Below are 22,461 nucleotides of genomic sequence, written 5' to 3' on the forward strand. Positions count from 1 at the left end.
CTGAAGTCAGTCATTTCATGATATTTGCGAGTTCATCAACAGGAAAAGTATAAGAGAAGACTTGAGGGTCATTTGGAGGTACATCGATAGATACTCAGTACCTCAAGGAAATTCGATTCTCAAGGAAGATTAGATTGATTTCAGAGGGAGTTGCAGGGTGGAGGAAGAGGAGGGCCTCAACGGTAGGCAGTGATCGAGGAGGAGGTGGTGCAGGGGCAGTGGAAGACAGCGCAGAAAGAGAGACGCAATGTTGATTTGGGGTAGAATCGGATGTGCTCTAGCCACAAAAATTGGTGCCAAAGCTAAAGCACATGAGAACTCCAATACTTGGAAATGGTTTGGGCAGAGTCTAAGAAGTTTGGAAGATATTAAAATAATTAATATTTTTAATGGATTCCCTAAGTCTAAACTCAGGGAAAATAAAATATTAATGTGAACTAATATAAAACTGTGTTAAAAGTGTCCAAAAGTCATAGATCAAGCGAGAGTTAATCTTAGAACTTAGGGAAAATAAAATATTAATGTGAACTAATATAAAACTGTGTTAGAAGGGTCCAAAAGTCATGGATCAAGCTAGAGTTAATCTTAGGCATTGATTAGGGACTTAATCTCGTTCGTTGAATTGTCAATGAGGAAAGTATAAAGGGGGGAGGCTTGAGGGTCACTTGGAGAACACACTGAGTTGATCAAGATTTCGATTTTCTGGGGCAGGGTTTGCTGAGGAAGTCAAAAGAGTGATCAGAGTTGCAATTGAGGGGTAGTGAATACAGAAGCAGAGAGGCAGGGATAGTACCAGGAGGACCATCGCAGAAGCCGAGAGAGAGGGATGCAGAGCCCGCCAGAGGTTCATGCAGAGCAAGCTAGGGTTCAGATAGAGGCAGCCAGGAGCTGCGCAGTGCCTCAGAGATCCAGCGTAGGTGACGTAGAGGCTCTAAGGGCTGACCTAGTGCCTCCAGAGGCTGACGCAAGGTGAGCTAGGGTGACGCTAGGCTAGAAAGGGCTGACGCAACCCCTAGAGGCTGATGCTGGGGTTTTCGTGGGGCAGATTGGAGCTAGGAGTTGTCGGAGTGTTTATCTGGGGTTTTAGCCAGAATATCCGTTTCCGAGTAGAGAGGTACTACTGCCGAGATTATTCTTTGTTGGGTGAGCCGGTTTTGGCACCCATATTGTATTCAAAAAACTGCATAATAATAAAACCCTCAAATAGTTGCACCGGCTTTCCCGCATTAGGTTTTTCCGGGGACATTGGTCCAAAAGCAACGTTGTCACTTGTGTGCTTGTTTTGTTTCCTTTATTTGATGATCTGTAATGTGTTGAGCATGTAGTTGTATTTATTTTCAGTATTTACATGGTAAATAACTTGTTAATTAATCAGAACAAGTAGGCAGAAATAAATCAGAAAAGTACATGAAGGGTTTCTAATTGATAGACTTAGAAATTCCAACATGGTATCAGAGCGTGGTACAGATCACAGGAGAACTGATGACAAGAGCCGAGCAGAGCAATAGCAACAGAAAACAGCTGTCCCGAGTGACAAAAGCTGTTCCTAGCAGAGAACCAGCAAGGAAAGGGTGATGCAGTGCCTGCATCATCAAGTTTGAGTTGGGAAGAGGATCCACGCAGTGGCAGAGGGGAGCAGACTCTACCTACGTAGTGCTCGGTCATCTTTCTCAGTTAGGAAGGATTGACGCCTGTGGCTAGGAGGTGCAGATTTTGCTGGTGCCAGGAGTGCGCAAAGCCTAGAAGCTCTAACCTTCAGTTTGTTGGGGCTCATGAGGCTCTGGGTAAGTTGTAGAGTGAAACTGGTGGGGTACTGTAGTCAGAACAGTACCTAATAGGGTAAGACAAAGGAGGAAGGAGATGCCACCGAGGATTTCTACCAAGAAATCTGGATTAGTGGTGCAACTGCACTAAGGATCGGAGTGGGGGCATCTCGACATTGGCAGGGGGGTTTCCAGGAGGGAAATGGAGGTTTAGAGGGAGTCACACTGAGAACTTCCAGAAGGGAAGTAGAGGAGCAGCGAGATGGCGGTGAACGGGGTAAGAGACCAGGACAGACTAGACGGAGCCTCAAACTTCGTAGTCTGGAAGGCTATAATCTTATCCGTTCAAGACAGGGACTGTCTCAAGCACTTCGCCTTAAGGACAATAGTGGTCCCTGTTGACTCGGCTGATAACGATAAGTACGAGGATGCAATGGCAAAGGCCAAGAGCATCATCCTTGACGGGGTCAAGGACCATGTAGTACCACACATTGTCGAGAAGAATATGGTGAATGAGATGTGGGAGGCCCTAAAGAAGTTGTATCAGCATACTTCTGTGCAGAGGAAGATGCTACTAGAAAATCAGTCGTGGTCATACCAGATGCAGAAGGGAGAACAGATTGATATCTTCTTCGGTCGATTGAAGGAGATCCAGGATCAGCTGACTTCCATAGGGGCCATGCTAGATCAAGAATTGATGGTGAGAACAACCTTGAACGCAGTCTTAGAAGACTGGGATGTGTTTTTCTAGAGCATATTGGGCAAGGCGACCCTTCCAAATTAGGAGGAAATGTGGGCGGCTCTTCGCCAAGAAGAGATCAGAATGCTAAGCAAGGCAGGAAGCAACAACAACGGGATCAGAATCAAGAAGGAGGAAGAGGAGGCTGCTGCCCTAGCATCTGAGGGAAAGCAGGAGAAACAGAAGAAGAAGGACCTCCCCAAGGTCAAATGCTTCAACTGTGGGGAACTGGGTCACTATGCGAGTTAGTGTTTGAGGAAGAAGAGCAAAGGAGAGGCTTCCGAGACCAAGGCAGTGCCAACAAGCGTGGAGAAGGAAGTGGAGACAGATGATGACTGTGCCATGAGTGCTCACACCCCACTTGAGCGGAAGTGGGGAGACATCGAGCTGTAGTTAGACAGACTACAGGCGATGAGGGGCAGGATCCTCGAGGTACCCAACCTCTTGGATTATACCTTGCCATGGGAGCCCCGAAGAGGAGTAGCAGGACTAGCGGATGTCGGTAGAGACGAATGCGGATGAAGTGAGAGAGGGAGCTATAGTGCAGGAGTCCCGGGACAACGTGAGGTAGCAGTGCGAGATGCATAGAGTTGTGGCAGCAGCGTAGAGGTCAGAGAGGGAGCACTAGTTAGTGACAGAGGGAGCTTCAACATCAGGAGTGTTTCTAGCCTGATGGAGATGTCAGAATTGGGAGATCAGTTACTTACTTCTCTGTAACTGAGTTGCAGTGCAGCAGTTAGCAGTGGCAGTGCTATAGGCAGCACAATGCAACATGTTGAGAGGGGTTGCAGTGCAGATGCAGCAGTGGCAGTGGCAGGGTCATGGGCAGCAGCATAAATGCAGAGGGAGCTGTTGTATAGATGCAGTAGTGGTAGTGGCAGGGCCATGGGTAGCAGTACATGATGTAGCAGTGCAGAGGATGTTGGGTAGCAGGCCTAGCATCAGCACAGGGATCGATGCCAGATGATCAGGGTGATGCTCAGTGAGGAGTATTACTAGAGCACAGTCCTCACTAAGAGGGAATGTTGATTTGGGGTAGCATCAGATGTGCTCTTGCCACGAAAATTGGTGGAGAGGCTAAAGCACATGAGATCTCCAATACCCAGAAATGGCTTGGGCAGATTCTAAGCAGTTTGGGAGATATTAAAATAATTAATATTTTTAATGGAGTCCCTAAGTCTAAACTTAGGGAAAATAAAATATTAATGTGAACTAATATAAAATTGTGTTAGCAGGGTCCAAAAGTCATGGATCAAGCCGGAGTTAATCTTAGCCGTTGATTAGGGACTTAATTTCGGCCGTTGAATTGTCAACGAGAAAAGTATAAAAGGAGGCTTGAGGGTCGCTTGGAGAACACACCGAGTTGATCAAGATTTCGATTTTCTGGGGCAGGGTTTACTGAGGAAGTTGAAAGAGTGATCAGAGTTGTAGTTGAGGGGTAGTGAATATAGAAGCAGAGAGGTAGAGGTAGTACTAGGAGGATTAGCGCAGAAGCCAGGAGAGAGGGACATAGAGCTAGCCAGAGGTTTAGACAGGGCCAGGCAGGGCTCATGCAGAGGCAACCAGGAGTTGCGCAGTGCCTCAAAGAGCGAGCATGGGTGACGTAGAGGCTCTAAGGGCTGACACAGTGCCTCCAGAGGCTGATGTAGGGCGAGCTAGGGTGACGTTGGGCTAGAAAGGTTTGACGCAGTCCCTAGAGGCTAACGCTGGGGTTTTTGTGGGGTAGATTGGAGCTGGGAGCTGTCAGAGTGTTTATCCGGGGTTTTAACCAGAATATCTGCTTCCGAGTAGAGAGGTACTACTGCCGAGATTATTCTCTGTTGGGTGAGTTGGTTTTGGCACCCAAATTGTATTCAAAAACTGTATAATAATAAAACCCTCAGATAGTTGCATCAATTTTCCCGCATTGGGTTTTTCCGGGGACATTGGTCCAAAAGAAATGGTGTCACTTGTGTGATTGTCTTGTTTCCTTCAATTGATGATTTGTAGTGTGTTGATCATGTACTTGTATTTATTTTCAGTATTTACATGGTAAATAACTTGTTAATTAATCAGAACAAGTAGGCAGAAATAAATTAGAAAAGTACATGAAGGGTTTCTAACAGATGGACTTAGAAATTCCAACACACAGTCCAAAGGAGACACCCAGGGCCTATGCAGGCTGACGTAGGAGGGACGCAGATCCACTTAGAGCGACGCTGGGTCAATCAGAGTGACGTAGGGGTGATGCAAAAGTGGGAGTAGGGTCTCCAAAGTGTTAGATGGTCTCAGAGGGAAAGTCTTAGGTGTTTTCTTTCAGTTTCTCTGTAAAATCATTCCTTGTAAAAGAAATTGCTACTGAACATTAATAAAGCCCTCATCTGCTGCAACGATTTTCCCGCATTGGGTTTTTCTTGGGACAATTTTCCAAAAATAACTTTCGATATGATTGATTCTTGTGCATGTATTTTTCTCTGGTTATTTGTGTGATAACTGCAGCAGAATTTATTTTAATATTTGCTAAAGGAATTTCGTAAATAACTTATTGAGAATAATAAGTAGGTGAAATAAATCAGTTGCTGCAGTAATAGAATTTCAGTTTAGATTTTTTCACATGAGACACAGAGATTTAGGTCAAAGACTAGGGAAAATAGCCAGAAGGGGGAAATCCCTACGAGATTCTTCTTCTATTAGATGTTCATCAAATGTTCAGTAGGGATACATATCCCAAGTGCATCCAACAAGTCAAAGGTCAAAGGCTTGACTATCCAAGTCAACAATCTAATAACCAATCAAAGATGAGCATAAAAGTCAAATTAGGTCAAAGTACCAATCTTGCAATTTTTGGCCCTATCAAAGTTCAGTCAACAACAATCAATGCAGCCCTAACCAATCAAAGTCAATGGTCAAATGTGCTTAGAAAGGTTCTGTCAAAGAAGCAAACAATTCGGCCTCGCTTGCTCAGTCAAAACAGTCCTCAAATCTGCCTCCAAATTCGTTCAACAGATAAAGTCAACCTGCGGTAACCCTAGGTTCAGATCTGTGGTCAAAGATGGTCAAAGTGCCCAAAACACTTTTGTCAACATCCCAGTCAAAACAGCCTCCCAAAACAGATCAGATTCTAGTCAAACCAAGTCAAAGTCTCCCCAAGTCAATGCTGGTCAAAGGAGGCCAAAAATCAGAAAGTGAACACAGTCAACAGAAGTCTCCTCTCTCTTCTTCTCACGTGTAAACTTGGCCCTGCAATTTCAGAAGTGATTGAACCAAATGAAGTAGATTTGATGTGGGATGAGATGCCTCCAAGTGATGCCAATTTAGGTCTATTTATATGTGAGTTAGGAGGTCAAATTTCTCCTCTAGGTTGACTTGAAAAATTTGAGTTGACTCCAACCAGCATTAATAATAAAAAATTTCCATGTGCAAGTTTCATTTTTCCCAAGTGGAAGGTCTCCTTAAGGCTTTCTGGGCTTCTCCAAGGAGGGAATTGCTCCCTTAGCTGCCAATCTTAAACAGAACTTGAATTGCTCCCTTAGCTGCCAATCTTAAACAGAACTTTTGGGTGATCGTGATGGTGATTATTTTCATGGAGGAAAGATACCGCTGTTATCCACCAGCAGGTTTCTGAATGTATGAGCTTTTCCTTTTGCTTCGTAATGTCTAGTATTGCATGGGGGATATGTAGCTACTGGTCATGTTTCATGAACACTTCCACCTACCACTCTTGTTCATAGATCATAGAAAAATAAATTAGAAGTTTCTTGTGGCAAGAGGAGCTTAGTAGATAATGATCCATTTGTCTTTTGTCTGTTTAGTAGTCTCTAGAACTCAGTGCTTTGTCTTTATCATGGCCTTTTTCTAAATATTATATGCCAGTTTGAGTTTGAACTTTATACTTTGAAGCTACCTTTTAACTGTTGACTGCATTGTACGACCCTTCGGTAATGAACAGGATGCTTCATTTCATTTCATATTTAATGTTATCCATTACTATTTGTTGGTGATAAAGTTTATATGTTGAAACTTTAAGGTTGATATTGTGGTTGATGGTTGACCATTTGATAATGACGTTACAATTACTAAATAATGGATGTTATATTTGTGCTAATCCTGTAGTTAATTTATTTTTAATGTTTTCTACAGCTATTTCAGGATTTTGCATATATATATATATATATATATATATATATCAAAATATGTTAAATTATGTATTGTCAATTGGGGTTATCCCGGGTGGTTGGGAGGAAGGAACGGAATCCTCCCCACCCAGGTTCAATTCCCGCAAGTGACATGATAGATGTTGATAGTATTGACAGCATTATATTATATAAGAAACGCCCATTCCTAGAAGCTTTTAGAAAATTGCACTTCTTTCTCTTGGTTCCCGCTACCAAAAGCATTGGTCAACATCACATCCCATATGGGCCTATAGACCACCAACTATGAAGGATGTTTTAGTCTTTGTGCAATAGATTGTTTGTTACAACATTTCATTAAGTTGACATTGTTTTTTTCCTTTGATCTACTTGTCACAGTTCCCATGTTGTGATAGATTTTTAAAAGTAATATGGAAATCGTAGTAAAACATATAGTTATCATACAATTATTTTTTTGTTGTGCATAATATCTTTCTTTTGGTTTTCTCATGCTTCAAATTTGCAGGCTGTTTTAGCTCTATATGCTGCACGAAAAACATCAGGAATAGTTGTCAACATTGGTTTTCAAGTCACTTCTGTTGTTCCAAGTAAGTTAAACTACGCTCTTCATTTTCACTATCATATTTTTCATTGTAAAGCCCTAGTTTCCAGTTAATAGGTTTAACAGTCATTTATTTACCTAAATTATTCTCAAATAGAGGAACCTCCTATTGTTCAAAATTTTATATGGATAAACAAAATTGATAAAGCATAAAACTAGGCTTATTGATACCATTATGAGAATACGAGTTTAAATACCTTACAATTCTTTTACGTTCAGAGTATGATCAATTCTACAATGTTGAATACTCGTTATTCATTATATACACCCTTACACTTTGTACATGATTTTGTAGATATATGTTGAAATTATAGGTTGTATTTTCAAAGAAGGGTCTTATTTCAAAGCATTGATATAAAGAAGTAATGAGAATATAAGATACAGTTCTTTGAGATGATCTTGATTTTTAATAAACAATAAGAGTTTCACTATGAATTATGTTGGTAATTTTCCTTTTTTCAGTCTTATGCGGTAAAGTCATGCACCATGTGGGTGTGGAAGTTGTGGGCCAAGGAGCATTGCGACTCACTAGTTATCTCAGTGAATTAATGCTTGAAAGAGGAGTTGCTTTTACTAATATGAAAACCGTACGCACTCTTAAGGAGGTAAACTTCTTGTTGTGATTAGCAGACTAGTACAACAAAAGAATGCTCCTATTCTGGATTGTACATTGTTTGCAAAAGATATTATGTAATGAAGTGAAAAGGCATAGAAATATTGTAGTAATCCACTTTAATTACTCTAATTTTGAAGGTTAAATGCTTACATTCCACAAATGAACTGTTGAAAAGTTAGTTGCATTAGCTACAAATTATTGTTAGTTTAGTAAGCATTGTTGATGTTTGAACTTTGAAGTATAATCAATATATGTGGTATGTTTTTTGTTGTTATTTGTGTTGGACCATTGCTAGTTTATTGAGGCAGCTTGATGTTCTTGATGTCACGGGTTTACTTGACATAAAATAATGATGTGTATCACTATCACGTGTTTGTTAATTGCAATTTTGAAATGAAGTCGTTCTATCATTTATATCCTTATTATTTGTTTTGTTAAAAAATCTTGAGGGTCAAGTTAAAAGCATGTCACCAAATGGTTAGTAATGTGATGATTACTCCTATTGAAATCTTAATATTAATAATTTGTTATGTTAGTGATGTTGTTTTACCTTCCTTGTAATGGCCCAACTAGGAGATAACAGTGAAAATCAAGAACATGCAATAAGCTACAACAATTAAATTTTCAATCACAGAAGCAGAAATAAGTACACCATGAAAATAGGGCAAAGAGTTAAGCCATTTTATTAATATCTGGAAGCTGAATACATAAGACGACAAGAAAGATGGAACCTGGGCTTGCTACTGCAAGCTATGCAAAACCCAGGTGAGAATATGATGAATTAGGTGCTGGAAATGGCTCCCACGAAAACTGAGCACTGTCCAGGAAATATTGCCACTGCTCCTGAAGTAGAACTAGTGTTTCTTCCCTCTACGCTGCTCAAAAATTTCTGCAAAAATAGCTCTGAACTCCTCACACTAAACCCACAAAAACCCAAAAAAATCTCAAGGTGATTGCAGCTGACCCAGAGGCCCTCAAGAAGTGCGAATTACCCATGCTGGCCAATTCTCTGCACTACAGGAAGGTCTCTGTTGAATAAAGCTGAAATCCGTCACTGAAATGCCACTGAAACTCTTGCAAAATTCTCCTCCGGAAATTTTTCCTTCTTTTAGCCCCTAGCTCTTCCAGTCATCGCTTCTTCCAACCTCTATGCAGACATTGTCTAATAGCCTCTGCACACAAGCAGAAATGGATAAATTCGACCCAGAGGATCCCCTCAATCTCTGCCCTGCAAATTACCACTAAACTCCAGCTCAATCCAAAGGGAAACTCTCTCCAAAAGCCAAGAATCTCTAACCCACTATTACTGCTCGAAAAGATGACCCACAAAATTCTTTTGCCCAGGGAACACGCAGAATTGAGTGAATCTCCAACAATATGCTCAAGGGAAGCCCTGAATTGGACTCCCAAATTTCCTCAATAGGGAGACACTCAAAGTTCTCTGACATAAAGGTGGGATTTTCGCTTGGAATTCCTGTTCTAAGAAACACTTCTCTTTTTGTGGTCAATGTGAAAATTTCAACTCTGAAATCCTATTGCAGCAATTGAAATTATTTCTTCTAACTGTTAATTAATTTAGCAGTTTATCGCTACAACAACAACGAAATAACTACACTGCAACCTTCACATAATTAAAATGCTATGGAAGAAAAAATAGAAACTCAGAAAATTCTGGCACACACACATAAAAATTGACACACTTATTTTTGGTTTAAAGTCCCTGGAAAAACCCAACTTGGGAAAACTGGTGCAACAGCGGAGGGTTTTATATTATTAAGTAGCAATGAAATAATCTGAGTACAATCTGGATGCCAAATACTAAATATCCTGTAGAGGAAATACTGGCAAAAATTATCCTCACTCTAAGCAATCTCCGCACTTCACTATCTCTGAAAAGCAAGCCGTCCACCTAGCTCTGCGTAGGCCCTGTGTCACCTCTGCGCAGCCCCTCAAATGCTTAACTCAGAACTTCTGCAAATCAAATCGTGCTGCTTGCTAATGGCTGGGAAACTATCTCTCCAGCGCTCTGGAAATGTTTCCGGCCTCTTGAACCAATAGCTAGCTTCACACCAACAAAATTGAACTGCCCTTTGAAGCTTCTGCACAGCCTCCTAGAGAAATTTTGCCCTTTCTGCAATGTACTCATTGGATTTGGAAAAATCTTCCTTCGGCTTGACTGTGCTTGCCCCTCTCTATCTTTGCTTCCCTTTTGATGCTCGAACTCTTCCGACAATAGCTGCTCTCTGGAAAATTTGAACTCTCCAAGGAAATCAATCTCTATTTGTATGTTCTCCATCTACCCATCGATTTCTTCTTATAATGTTATGTTAGAACTCCAACGACCAATATTAAAACTTAATCAAGGGCTAAGATTTTTTCCTAGTCGATCCATGTGAGTTTCTAGATGATTCACACATTTGTCAATTAATACTGATTAATTAACCAGTTTTACTAAGTTTAGACTTAGGAAACATTGAAAAATAGGCTAATAATCTAATTGCGACACTTCTAGGTGGAATTTCCAGAAACGATTTTTGGGTTATGGAGAACTCCTATGTGTTAAAAATATGCAACTGCGGTCAAATTCCACTTTGGGCAGCTCACTTGATGGAGATAATAATTGCATTGAATTCCTCTTTTCGAGTAGATCAAAATCGACCCAAAGATCACTCAAATCGGATAAGGGAAAGTGTACTTATGAAGAAAAGCCCACATGTGGACCACCTTGGAAGGCTATAAATACAAGTAACCTCTACCTCATTTATACACTACTATGAGACACTCTTCTATCTTGGTTTTTGGCTCGCATAGGTCTGAGGCTCGTCTACGGAGGAGCAGGTTCTCTCTGAGGTGAAATTGCAGGGTCCAAATCTCGCATCTTTGATTTAGGGTTTTGGGCTTCAATCGCAGACACAACACAGGAAGAAGTTGACCGCAGTCACTTGCACAGAAGCTCATCCATGCGATTGGATCCTTCTAGTCGCATGGACAACTCTCCATCCATGCAATTGGGGGTTTAGGGTTACGGTTTTACAGTCTAGATCTGACCCCAGTCGCTCACGTGCCAGGCTTAAGGGAGTGACTGGGAAAGCTATAGTCTCTTGCATGACACCTCCTCCGTGAAACTGGGACCTAAAAGATAAAACCTCTGTCTTCCGAAGTTTTCGCTCGTTGACTGCAGTGTTCCGTTGTTGACTATAGAGACTGCAGACAATGACAGTTCATTACAAACTTCAAAATCAGGGTTTTGAGTATATACATTGTTGGGTTCATTTCATGGATGTTGGAGTTTTTTTGTTGGTTAGTTGCATAGATGAAGATATGGATCATTGTAATCTCTTGAGCTCATAAAGTCCAATCTAGAAAGGAAATGAGGGCCAAGGAGCCTTCTTCCTCCTCTAGAGTTGTGCAGACAATACAATGTTCAACTAATAGGCTACCTCTTGCAAGACCACCTTATTTTGGTCACATACCTAGGCATAAGGTAAGGGGTTCACGGTATCCTAGGCAGAGAGAGATTGCCAGATTGGGAAGGAATGTGGGCCGTTCTTCAGCAGGAAGAGATGAAGAGAGACTTAGTCAAGTGCAAACTTGATAGCAGCAGCAACAATGAGACGAAGCCCAAGGAGGAGGAAGAAAATTCATCCCTTGCATCGAAGGGGTAGTAGGAGCAGCGAAGGCAGAAGAAGAACGTCTCGAAGGTCAAGTGCTTCCGGCGTGGTAAATTTGGTCACTACGCTACACAGTGGCATCTCAAGAAGGACAAGGACGAGAAGCATGATCTAAATGCTGCATCCACAAAGATCGAGGAGGAGGAGTTTGCCATGGTTGTCCAGATACCTCCAAGGGAGAGATGGGGTGATCTAGTACCGTGGTTCGAAAAAACTGCAGATGGGCAGGATCCTTCAAGAGTCGACCTCTCGGATCAATACCTTTCTATGGAATCCCATATTAGAAGTAGTAGGATGGACCAGGATTAGTTAATGCAGAGGAGTGTCGGAGTGACGGTTGTAGTGGCTAGGAGTGGTAGAGACTGAGCAGAGTTGGCAGCAATGCAGAGTCAGCAGCAGCGTAGAGGCTTTAGAGGGTCAATGCAGAGACTAGCAATAGTCAGAATTCCAGCAACAAATGCATCATGTTGAACACTTGTTCAGTAATTTTGGGTGCTTATTCGTCACTGACGCAGTAGCAACATCAAATGGAGAAGGATGCAGTGCAGATGCAGTGTTAGCACTGGTAGGGCCAGCAGCAGCAAAGATGTAGAATTTACGAGGGTTGCAGTACAAATTCAGTGTTGGCAGTGGGAGGGTGTTGACAAGGTTAATCCTCTCTGTGGACAGAGATGATCCCTCTAGCCCAATGATGGGGTCTAGCAACTGAAGTGACAATCAACTAGACATCTTCCTAGGTTATAATTGAACAATAGAACGAAAGAGATGACCTACCTTGTTTTGATGCTAATCTAATTTCCTTTGTTGAGAGCCTTGAACCGCTTGTGTCACGGACTTGTTCCTACTTCTCTCAGCGCTTATGTACCTACACAGGTGATCAAGAGACAACAAAGCATGCCAAAACCAATAGCAAATCCAATAACAACCTACTTAACTAATCAAGGAATGCCAAGTTAATAAATAAATGAACATATATATTTTGGGCAGATGAACCAGCAGTTGTATATTAGTTAAAGAATAAAGGGAAGCTTATAACCATAGCCTTGATGTTGGAAGGCTCTCCTTGAGTAATAATCCAAGTCCAAGCCAAGAAACTCTCCAAACACTCCTTCTCCAAGTCTAATGAATAGCCTCTAAGCACAAGCTCAGCATAGGGGTGCAAATGGGCATACACCAACCATTTGGGAATGGAAAAGGAGGAATTTATAGGCAGGGAGAGGGAGTTAGGACGACTCCAAAGATAGGATTAGGCCCACATCTCAAGGAGGTAGCTCATAGGGATAAGACAAAGAGGTCAAGTTAGGAGGATTCGACCTCATCTATGCGAAACCACCTCTAGCTCGCCGCTCTGGAAGCTTTTAGATCACGAAGCTTCTCATCCTCTTTGGGAAAATTAGCTTTTTGGGGTCATCGCTGGTATGACCGGGAACAGAGCGATGCCATTGTGGGTCAAACATGGTGCAACAGGCGACCATCGCAGTTTTGAGCTTCATAAGAATGATGACCCTCATTTTAGGGTTTTAAGAGCTATTTCTTCAGGGAAAGCTCAAGACATTTTCCAAGCAAAGTTAAAGGAGGGATCTAAGTTGTATACATGGATGAGTATACTGTATAATGGTCATGCTTCAGGCACTTTGGGGTATGTCACAGGGAAGTGCAGGAGGCGTGACAAAGTACTGTGTAACAGAGTACAGATGCAGCATTTTCACAGTTGTTGATGGGAAATAATGCCAGACATCAGTAGCGCAAATGGAGATGTTACAGAGAAGGGTGATTCTTCAGCAGGTTGCATTACTAGAGCACATTCCTTGCTAAGAGGAAGTGTTGATTTCTGGTAGCATCGGATGTGCTCTAAGCCTCAAAATTTGTAGGGAGACTTGGACACATGTATTCCACAATACCCATAAATCGTTTTGGGAAATTCCACTCGAAGACAATTTTATTAAAATAATTAATTATTTTTAATGGGTGCTTAGTCTAAACTTAGGAAATTAAAATAACTAAAGGGTATTAATCAAACTTGGGGTGAAACTTCTAGAAGAAGACAAGGATCATGCCAAAATGATCGAAGCCATTGGTTAGAATCTAATCTGGGTCGTTGGATCTCAACAAGAAGATTATAAGATGAGGCTTGATGGGCATTTGGAAAACACATTAGAGAGAGATCAAGGGATCGAATTTCTCAAAGAGGGCAGCGCAACAGTTTCTAGAGAAGAGATTGGAGTGATTTCTTGTAGTGAGGGGTAGGGATAATTTTCCAGTTGGAGGTTCATGATTTGGAAATACATTGTAGAGAAGGCAGAGAGAGATCCATCAGCGGCCATCTCAACAATCTATCAAACCTTCCTCTTTCCTTCTGCTCAGCTGCTGCTCTGCTATTCACACTCTCTTCTGGAGTGAGAAGATCTACTCATAATGATTGTTGATCTGCAAGGAAACAATTGAACTTCTTGAGACCAGAAGTTCTCGAAGGAAAATTTTCCCTCTATGTGTGCTCTTCTTCCTTCCACTCGACATTGGCTCTGCTCTAGCGTACTACTGCAAAACTTCTGTGTACAGCTAGAGATCTTCTCAACAAAAAAATATGCTTTGCTCCCTCTGCCTATGGAATCACTTGATCTGGAAGGATCAAATTTTTTGTCCCACACTCAGAAAAAACCGAACCTCCACAAGTAACTTGGCTTCTCTGGCAAAACACTGTGCTGCCCTTGGGAATTTCGGCCTGTTGCCCACACTTAGCAGCGAAATTCCTTATCTTTTCGTGTCTAAGCTCTCCGACTGATCAACTCCGCCTTGATACCATGTGAAAATTCCAAACTGGAATGCTATTGTATCAACTAGAAATTATTCTCCTAATTCTTAATTTAATTTAACAATTTATTTGTTGTTTACTACAACAAATACTGAATAAATCACACTACAATCTACACAAATAAAAACTGCGGAAGAATAAACGCTGAAAGAAATGTTAGCACACACACACATAAAGTAATACAGTTATTTTTGGACAAAACTCCCCAGGAAAACCCAACTTGGGAAAACCGGTGCAGCAGATGAGGGTTTTAATATTATGCAACAGTGAAAATTCTTAGTACAGTTTGGATGCCTAAAATTGGCAATCCACAACAAGAATATCTGGGCAAAATACTAAAGGGAATTTCCCTTCTCCCACACACTCAATCTTTGGCACGACTTGCCTTCAAAAAATTGTTCATCCAAACCCCAGTGTGAGCCTCTCCTACGTTTCCTCTGCGCTTTGTACCACATGTGTGGCTCAAAACTGCCACTGATGAAGTCGTTCTGCCTCCAATTGCTGAGGAAATCGTCTCTTCGACCTTCTGGAACCTTTGCCCGGCCTCTGGATCTAAGAACAATTGTTCTCACCAGAAAATCGACCTGCCTGCTGAAGCTACTGCGCAAAGCCTGTACGTTGCCTCTCTGGGATAACTCGACCCTCTTGCTGTTGCCTCTCCAGATATGGAAATCTTTCCTTCGGACTCACAGTCTCTGCCCCTCTCATAATGCTTCAATCTTTAGCTCTCTCTTTGGTAACTGATTGTTGCTACTCTGGAAATTGATTTGCTTAGAAATCGAACCTCACAAGTGTCTTCTCCATCACTACATCGACCTCCTCCTATAATCCTCTGTTGGAGCACCAATGACCAAGATTAAAACTTAATCAATGGCTAGGATAATCTCTGGATCGATCCGTGTGAGTTTCTAGATGATTCACGCCTTGACTTAATTAATATTGATTAATTAACCATATTCCCTAAGTTTAGACTTAGGAAAATTTAAAAACTAGTTAATAATCTAATTAAGTAATTTCTAGATAGAAATTCCATAATCAATTTATGGTTTTTGTAGATCTCATGTATTCTAGCCTCTCCACAAAATTTTGTGGCTATAACACATCCGATGCTACAAAAACGAACATCCTAGGCTTATTATGGTCCGCTATGCCTGGTCCTTTTAGTCTCCACTCTCAAATCCTTTCATCTTGGATAGGATTAGAGGCCTTGGGATGAATTAGTTGGAAACATGGTTTAGAGCAACAATTGGTATTGTAGGGGTGATTGCACTATGTAGGGCTTGTCTAGCCCCTGTTGGGAGTGTGCCTATGTCTTTTCAACATGGTCATGTGTTATAGAGTTTGTATGCATCTCATTTAGTCATGGTATGATATAATTCAATTTCTCCACATGGAAATCTTATAGTTCACAACGTTTTTTATGGGGCACTACTTAGATTCGAAAGCACAACTAAAAATGGCCAAAAGAAAATTATTCCTTGACATGAATGGAAAAGATTTACATTAAACTTTAATTAAATCACTCTCCGAACAAAACCCTGATGCCAAAATCCGTCAATCAAGTATAGCATTACCGATGCAAGCAAAAATTGACCTCATTTCCAACTCACATATGACAATATTCAAGTGGGTGTCGAGGTACCGTTTTCAGTCCATATGGGGCAAGTGATAACTCATTGAAATTCCCATGACATAGCCTACCTACGTGAAGCAAAATACTAGACAAATCTTGTAGGGCATTTTCTCCATAAGGCAGTTTTTGGAACTGGTCAACACACATGCAAACTCACACTTAGGAGTCAAAAAAGGGTCAAACTAGCTATTGGAGCCACCTAAGCTAGTCGTTGGCTACTATTCCTCTCATTTAGATTGGTCAAGGTCAAATCAAGCTCACATGTGGGAAAACAAGGCCCTAATGTTGCTTCTGCAAGCCAAGTCAAGCCTCTTGTGGGCTAACTAATTATTTTTTTGATGTATAAAATTAATTTTATGAAATTACTTAGTCTCCAACATGTGGGTGACAAATCAGATTATATCATTTTGGGAGAGAGATTCAAACTAGCCGTTATCTTTCCATTACAAGGAAGATTATATCTTGCTCCCACTAGTTGTTGTTGAAGTATGAGAGCATTATGCTATAGAGTAACTATCATTTTCGAGTGCAAACATTTTTTTTTGTGGATTGAATGTTCTATTCTTCTTCTTCTTATCTATTGTTGAGATCGTGTTTGATAAGATAGGTACAGATGCACCAAGTTACAACAAAGCTTCTTGGGTCGATCATCAAGAGGCAATAGGTCATGTGGAAGGGAAGATCAAGGCGCCAATCTTTATTTTTCTCTTTGTTGGTGATTGGGTGTTTATTAAACCCACATTTTGCTGGACAATCCCTAATCAGGAATTCCTTCAAAAAGGGTAATATTCCATTCAACACTATAGTTGACCCAATGGCCAGAGACATTTCAAAGGAAATCTCTCCTAGTTGGATTTGGGAATTGGGACAACTATCTTAGACTAGAGTGACTGTGACAGTCATTTCGACTCCAATTTCATTTCCTAGTCGAAATCACAAGGATGATCTTTGACACTTGAAAAGGTAAATCAGTAGGCCAAGGTATGCCCTCACAGCAGCAGCCAATATATTTAAAATACAAAATACTTTATTTTTTTCTGTTTATGAAAATAAAAATACAAAAGATATTTCAGTAGGTCATACTTCAACTCTATCCTTTCGCTAATTTTACCACTTGGGATTTGCTAGAATCTTATCCATTTGGCCCAAGGAAGGTACAACTTTCTTCTGTTGCATAGGGAAACAAATTTAAAGTGATTCCAAGGGGCTGCCCATGGGTTTATTGGATCTGCCATACAAGTCAAAGCAGCGATATTTTGGTGTTAAGTGAAAGTTGAAACCCTCACTCAAGGGTTTGATCAAGAATGTATGTCTCCATGAACCATTTTCTTTTCTTCACTTCCAGGTTATAGTTTATTGTTATTTCAAGTTAAAAACAATTTCTAGCTTTCTGGAAATTCAAAATCTGCATAAAAATAATTCTATGTCTTGACACTAACGTGATTTGGCCCCTTTCATTGAGTAAACAATTTCTAGATTCCATCATCGTTAGTTTTACTCATCTATTTTTAGTGTTGGACTGTTATTGTTATTATTTATTCATTGCCCTAGTTTCCCACCCTTAGATCCGTCTTCTTGGAGTTTCCACACTTGTGGATGGCCCCCAAGGGGGGTTTACCTTGCTGTTTTCTGCATTTTTCAGATTTGAAAGTGTGGGACAACAATAGTGCAGTCCATTTACGTTCATTTACCAAGGTAAGGACTTCTAACACTCAACTTTGTGCTATTTTGAGAGTTATTTCCTATAGTTTGGTTGTTTTTTTTTTTTATTTCCAGTCTGCACTTTTTTGTAGTCATATTCCATTTCCAGATTTAGTAAGACATTAAATTAACTCCTAAACTCCATCACCCACTAGATATCATTAGGCACTAGCCTACTAACCTGTGTTGGAGGGTATTTAGAATAGGGAAACCTCACTTGGCTTTGTAGGAGTTGGTCTAAAGAGTGGAGACTCGTGTCAAGGCGAGAGTGGGCACTTGTCTTGTGTGCTACCATGAGGACCTTGATGAGACTACTATTTTGGGTGGTAACAATCTGGATCTTGGATGGATCCAGATTTGAGACATGGACCTGTAGATCTTGGAGCATAGCCATATAGATCTAGTATCTTGTGTTGCTCCTTTTACTGAAACTTCTAATGTGGCTCATTAGCAAGCCATCCACTTAAATCCACACATGCTAATAGAAATTTATGTGCAGGTTAGGTATTATCTATTCATTTCTGTATTCCACAAGCACAGATTGTAAAGATCAACTTCTTTATAGTCCTTGTCTCAACTTTCCTTATAGGTAGCAGCTTCTCATTAGAAATAAAATTTTGGTAAGTTGCTTTATTCTCTTTTACCAATATAGGTCATTTTATTTTCCTAGTTATTTTATTCAATTCCTCTAATACTAGTTGTGAGGTCCCACATTCCCATCACAGCCTTATGATGTATTGTTTTACGGCAGCTTCCTTCTGCCTCTTATTGGCATCTAATTTTTATCAGATGAAAGTTTCCTATGGCAATGCTCTAATTTATTTGTAATTCATTGAGTGAATTGAGTGCTATTTGGGTTCTCTCCAAATTTACTTAAATCTCAACGTTTTGTACTGACTTAGTCATAACTTGTAATGGTCAAAATTTGCAGAATTTGTGTTACGTAGCAGAAGATTATCATGCAGAACTGGCCAAGGATGTAAAAGCATCCTTTACAGTTGAGCATGAAGGAGTTTTTACTCTATCACAAGAGCGTTTCCAAACAGGAGAGATCCTTTTCCAGCCCCAACTTGGTGGAATGTAAGTACCTTGCCTGATTTTTTCACCTTATTTTCAAATATTGGAGAAGCAAGTGGGCTAACTATACAGAACTAACTGTTGTACTTGGGGATATTTGGCATTATTGTTGTTTATTAATTGCTCTTAAAAATATTTTTTTTTGGAAAAATATCTCTGTATCACTTTGAGATAATGCTAGATTGCATATATCATTACATGGACAATGGATCAAAACACAGTTCCATGCAACTTTTCTTCCACTGATTGATCCTTCTGTTTTAGTTACCTGTGCAGAGCCAATAATTGGTTCTCGTCAGCATCACTTCTTCTATTAGTAAACTAGAAATGATCTTACTTTTCCATTTAAACCAACATATTAACACAGCTTAAAATTTAAGAACAGTCAAACAAGTGGATGAACAAGTTGTCCAAAAAACAACAAATTTCTAATAAGAAGTTATGTTATAGCTTAACATTTATTTGTTCTCTCTATCTTGGTTCTCCTGTTCTAAACTAGCTTACATATTTAACCTGGGTCATTTTATGGCATCTCTTCTCACTATCCATTTTCTGTGACATGTTTGAGACTGTTTGGAAAGAAGGTCTACAGGATAATAGTTCTGATGGGTTGATGAAATAGCAGCATAGGTCCATCTTAATCTATTAAGCACTGAGAGGAATCAGAAAGAAATTGAGATGCAAATCTCTATGCCTAAAAGACTGAGTAAAGATGGATATCTGTGTTATAAAATCAGAAAAGGCATCTTGTTGATAATTACTTGTGATTTCTTTGAATTATTATTATTTTTCTTATGTTCTTCTTTTATCTTAGTTCATCAAGCAATTTCCAAAACCAATAAACGTGATGAAGGACACCAGATGTAGGCGCACAGCCAGGGCAAAACCCTTATATAGGGGAAAACCCAGTCAAGAACTCTTCCTTCAGTAATTCAAATGAGATAGACCAAGACCCTAGACTAATAGACCTTTCTCCTCCACCATGTCAGCCTTCCAATATGTTTTAGCACATTTCAGTGGTTTCTTATTGTCCAACAGCGTCAACCCAGCATCAACCCAAAAATTTTGGCCCCAGCTTCACCAACAACGTTAGAATTTCATCTTCCCCAGCAACTGCAGAATTTTAGTCCCTCCGGCAGCTTCACACGTGTGGGAAAAAGAGAGAGAATTTTGACTTCTTATGCTTGTGAGGGACCTCCTTCTTCTTTGCTATCATTTTCCTTCTTCCTTGGAATTTGCACTTTTTTTGGCCCTAGAAGTTGCAGATCGAACTTGTTGTGAGTGAGTGACTAATGAAGTCGAGCTGCTGCCTTTATATAGTGATTCTGGCCCCTTAGATTAGGCCGACCTGTCCAGTTTGAGGCCGACTTGGTGGAGGACGCCTAATTTACATTAAAATAATTTTCATTCTTGACAAATAAATCCCAAGAAGTGTAAGGGCTGAGCTAATGTAAAGAACCATTTCTGGAGGAGGCCTAATTTACATTAAAATAATTTTCTTTCTTGACAAATAAATCCCAAGAAGTGTAAGGGCTGAGCTAATGTAAAGAACCATTTCTGAAACTATAAAGATTTACTGAACTATAAATATTGTAAATGAGTTTTTTATAGAGCTATCTATTCTAAACAGAGTATGAAACTTTAAGAAAAATTTATGTTCTAAATTTATTGCAAAACTTCATATGACTAATTGCTTGATTCGATGATAAGTACTTACTTGGTCTGCTGCAGATGTTTGCTGTGGATGAAAATGTTTCAGAACTCCTCCAGTTTGCTCCCGTCTACCAAAAAATCGAAACCACCCAGCGAAACTGAACAGAACCTCACTACTTAGTCCAGTAAGCTTCTCAGTTGAAGCAGACTATTCCCCCATGCCCAGAAACTTCAGAACAACCAACTCTCCTTTCGTTGGTAACTCAAGTTTACTTCTTCCGTATTCTCTTCATTCTTCCTTCTTCTTTCTGATCGCCTGTCCAAACTCTTCTTTCTGGTTTATAAACTGTTTCTTGGCAGTGGCCGTCCTTCCTCCAGCACCCACCACTTCATTTCCTCGTGACACCCTTCCCATTTCATGTCATATACATTTCTTTCTTAAAGGGTATATTGATTTTTGATTAACTTTCCTTTTGTCTGATTTTAATATAAAGGTTTAGCCTTATATTAAAATACTTTATCATTAGTTTATTTTTATTATTTTATTAATTGATTAATATAATTTATTTACTAAATTTTTTTTAATATTACTTTTATAGATAGGTTGTTACATACACCCCCCCTTCAAAAAACTTCGTCCCGAGTTTAGAATTTTATCTTATATGAATGTTTATGATAGCAATTAGTACATTTTTCTTAGGTTTGAGTATTGAGGTTAAATTCTTACTTAATGTAAGGGCACTACAAATTTGGTGCTTTGAATACTTTAGGTTTATAACTTTAATGATCACGTTTTATTTCATCAGGTTCCCCAGCTATTTACAAAATCACCCTATCCTTCTTAATCTCTTCCGCTCTCATCCTATCCGTCCTCCACTGGAGTATGTCATGGCGTCAATTATACTGGCCTAACCATTTATAAACTCCAAGGATAACAACGTCGGTTATATCGACTTGATCCTTAGTAGGCATCTGGCAGCCATCATCACACGTCTCGGGGAGCGTGACTCACACAGTCCTCCCATGACCCCAGGGTTCAGAGGATACACGGTGGGTAACACCTCCACCCCTCCCAGTAGAATCAGGGTTAATACCCTATCATGGAATCTCTTTGAGCTTTAATTGTTCTGAGGTTTCTGTCATCACGCGATCATTTGGTAACAGATATTATCTGCAATCATAAACACTTTTCCATGCAAAAATGTGCATTAACATATTCAAAATAAAATAGCTTATGTATAATTACACGTGTCAATTACAGTATAACATACTTTGCCTTATTCTATTCATGTCATTAACTTTCATATTTAAAATGTAATCATTCTTTGATTTCTATCCCATCAATCATATTGATATGCATAAATGAAACAAAATTATAATATCTTAATTCCCATAAGACGCAAAATTACTCAAATATTTAAACTTTACTTTGATAACTATACTTTAGTAAGATCAATAATATATTTCGTCTTGGTATCCATGTATTAGCGGAATTAAACAGATATTATGTCATAAAAATTCACGTTTATACATGATTATTTCAAAATGGTTCGAGTCTTTGATTTAAAGTAAAGTAAATATATACAAAACATGGTTTAAAGTTCTTCAAAATTGACACAAATTAGGGTATTTTTGACATATGATTTCCGTATCTTCCCAAGTAGCTGATCCAGGATTATACTTGTCCCATTGGACCCTAACTTGGTCTACTAGACAATTTCTAAACTGTCGAACTCTATGTTCTAATATACGTAATGGTTCGACCGAAATGGTTCCTTTGTCTAATACCTGCAGTTCCTTCCATTGAAGGTTATGAGATTGGTCAGCTATGTAATGCCTTAATACAGATACATGAAATACATTATGAACTTTATGCAAGTGAAGTGACAGTGCAAGACAATAGGCGACAGGTCCAACTCTTTCCATGATTTTAAATGGTCCAATAAATCGGGGTGATAATTTTGTTTATTTTCCGAATCGGATAGTACTTTTATTCGGTTTGATGCGAATGAAAACCTAATCCCTTACTTCATACTTCCTATCAGTTCTATGAGCATCAGCA

At 39.8% G+C, this 22,461-nt stretch overlaps 1 protein-coding gene across 2 annotated transcripts in view; it reads left to right on the plus strand.

Moving 5' to 3' along the window:
* Window positions 1–22,461, plus strand: part of ARP8 (actin-related protein 8) — a 417,643-nt gene that overhangs the window by 267,796 nt on the left and 127,386 nt on the right. For both annotated transcript variants that reach the window (XM_089424245.1, XM_089424244.1), the window contains exons 7-9: window positions 7,141–7,222; window positions 7,699–7,841; window positions 18,601–18,749. In XM_089424245.1, the coding sequence (XP_089280371.1) occupies window positions 7,141–7,222; window positions 7,699–7,841; window positions 18,601–18,749 (374 nt within the window). The remainder of the gene's footprint in view (window positions 1–7,140; window positions 7,223–7,698; window positions 7,842–18,600; window positions 18,750–22,461) is intronic.

Source organism: Pinus tabuliformis, chromosome 4_2, assembly GCF_031772625.1.
Source record: "Pinus tabuliformis cultivar Carrire ecotype Pingquan chromosome 4_2, CPIR1, whole genome shotgun sequence".
NCBI classification, from domain to species: Eukaryota; Viridiplantae; Streptophyta; class Pinopsida; order Pinales; family Pinaceae; genus Pinus; species Pinus tabuliformis.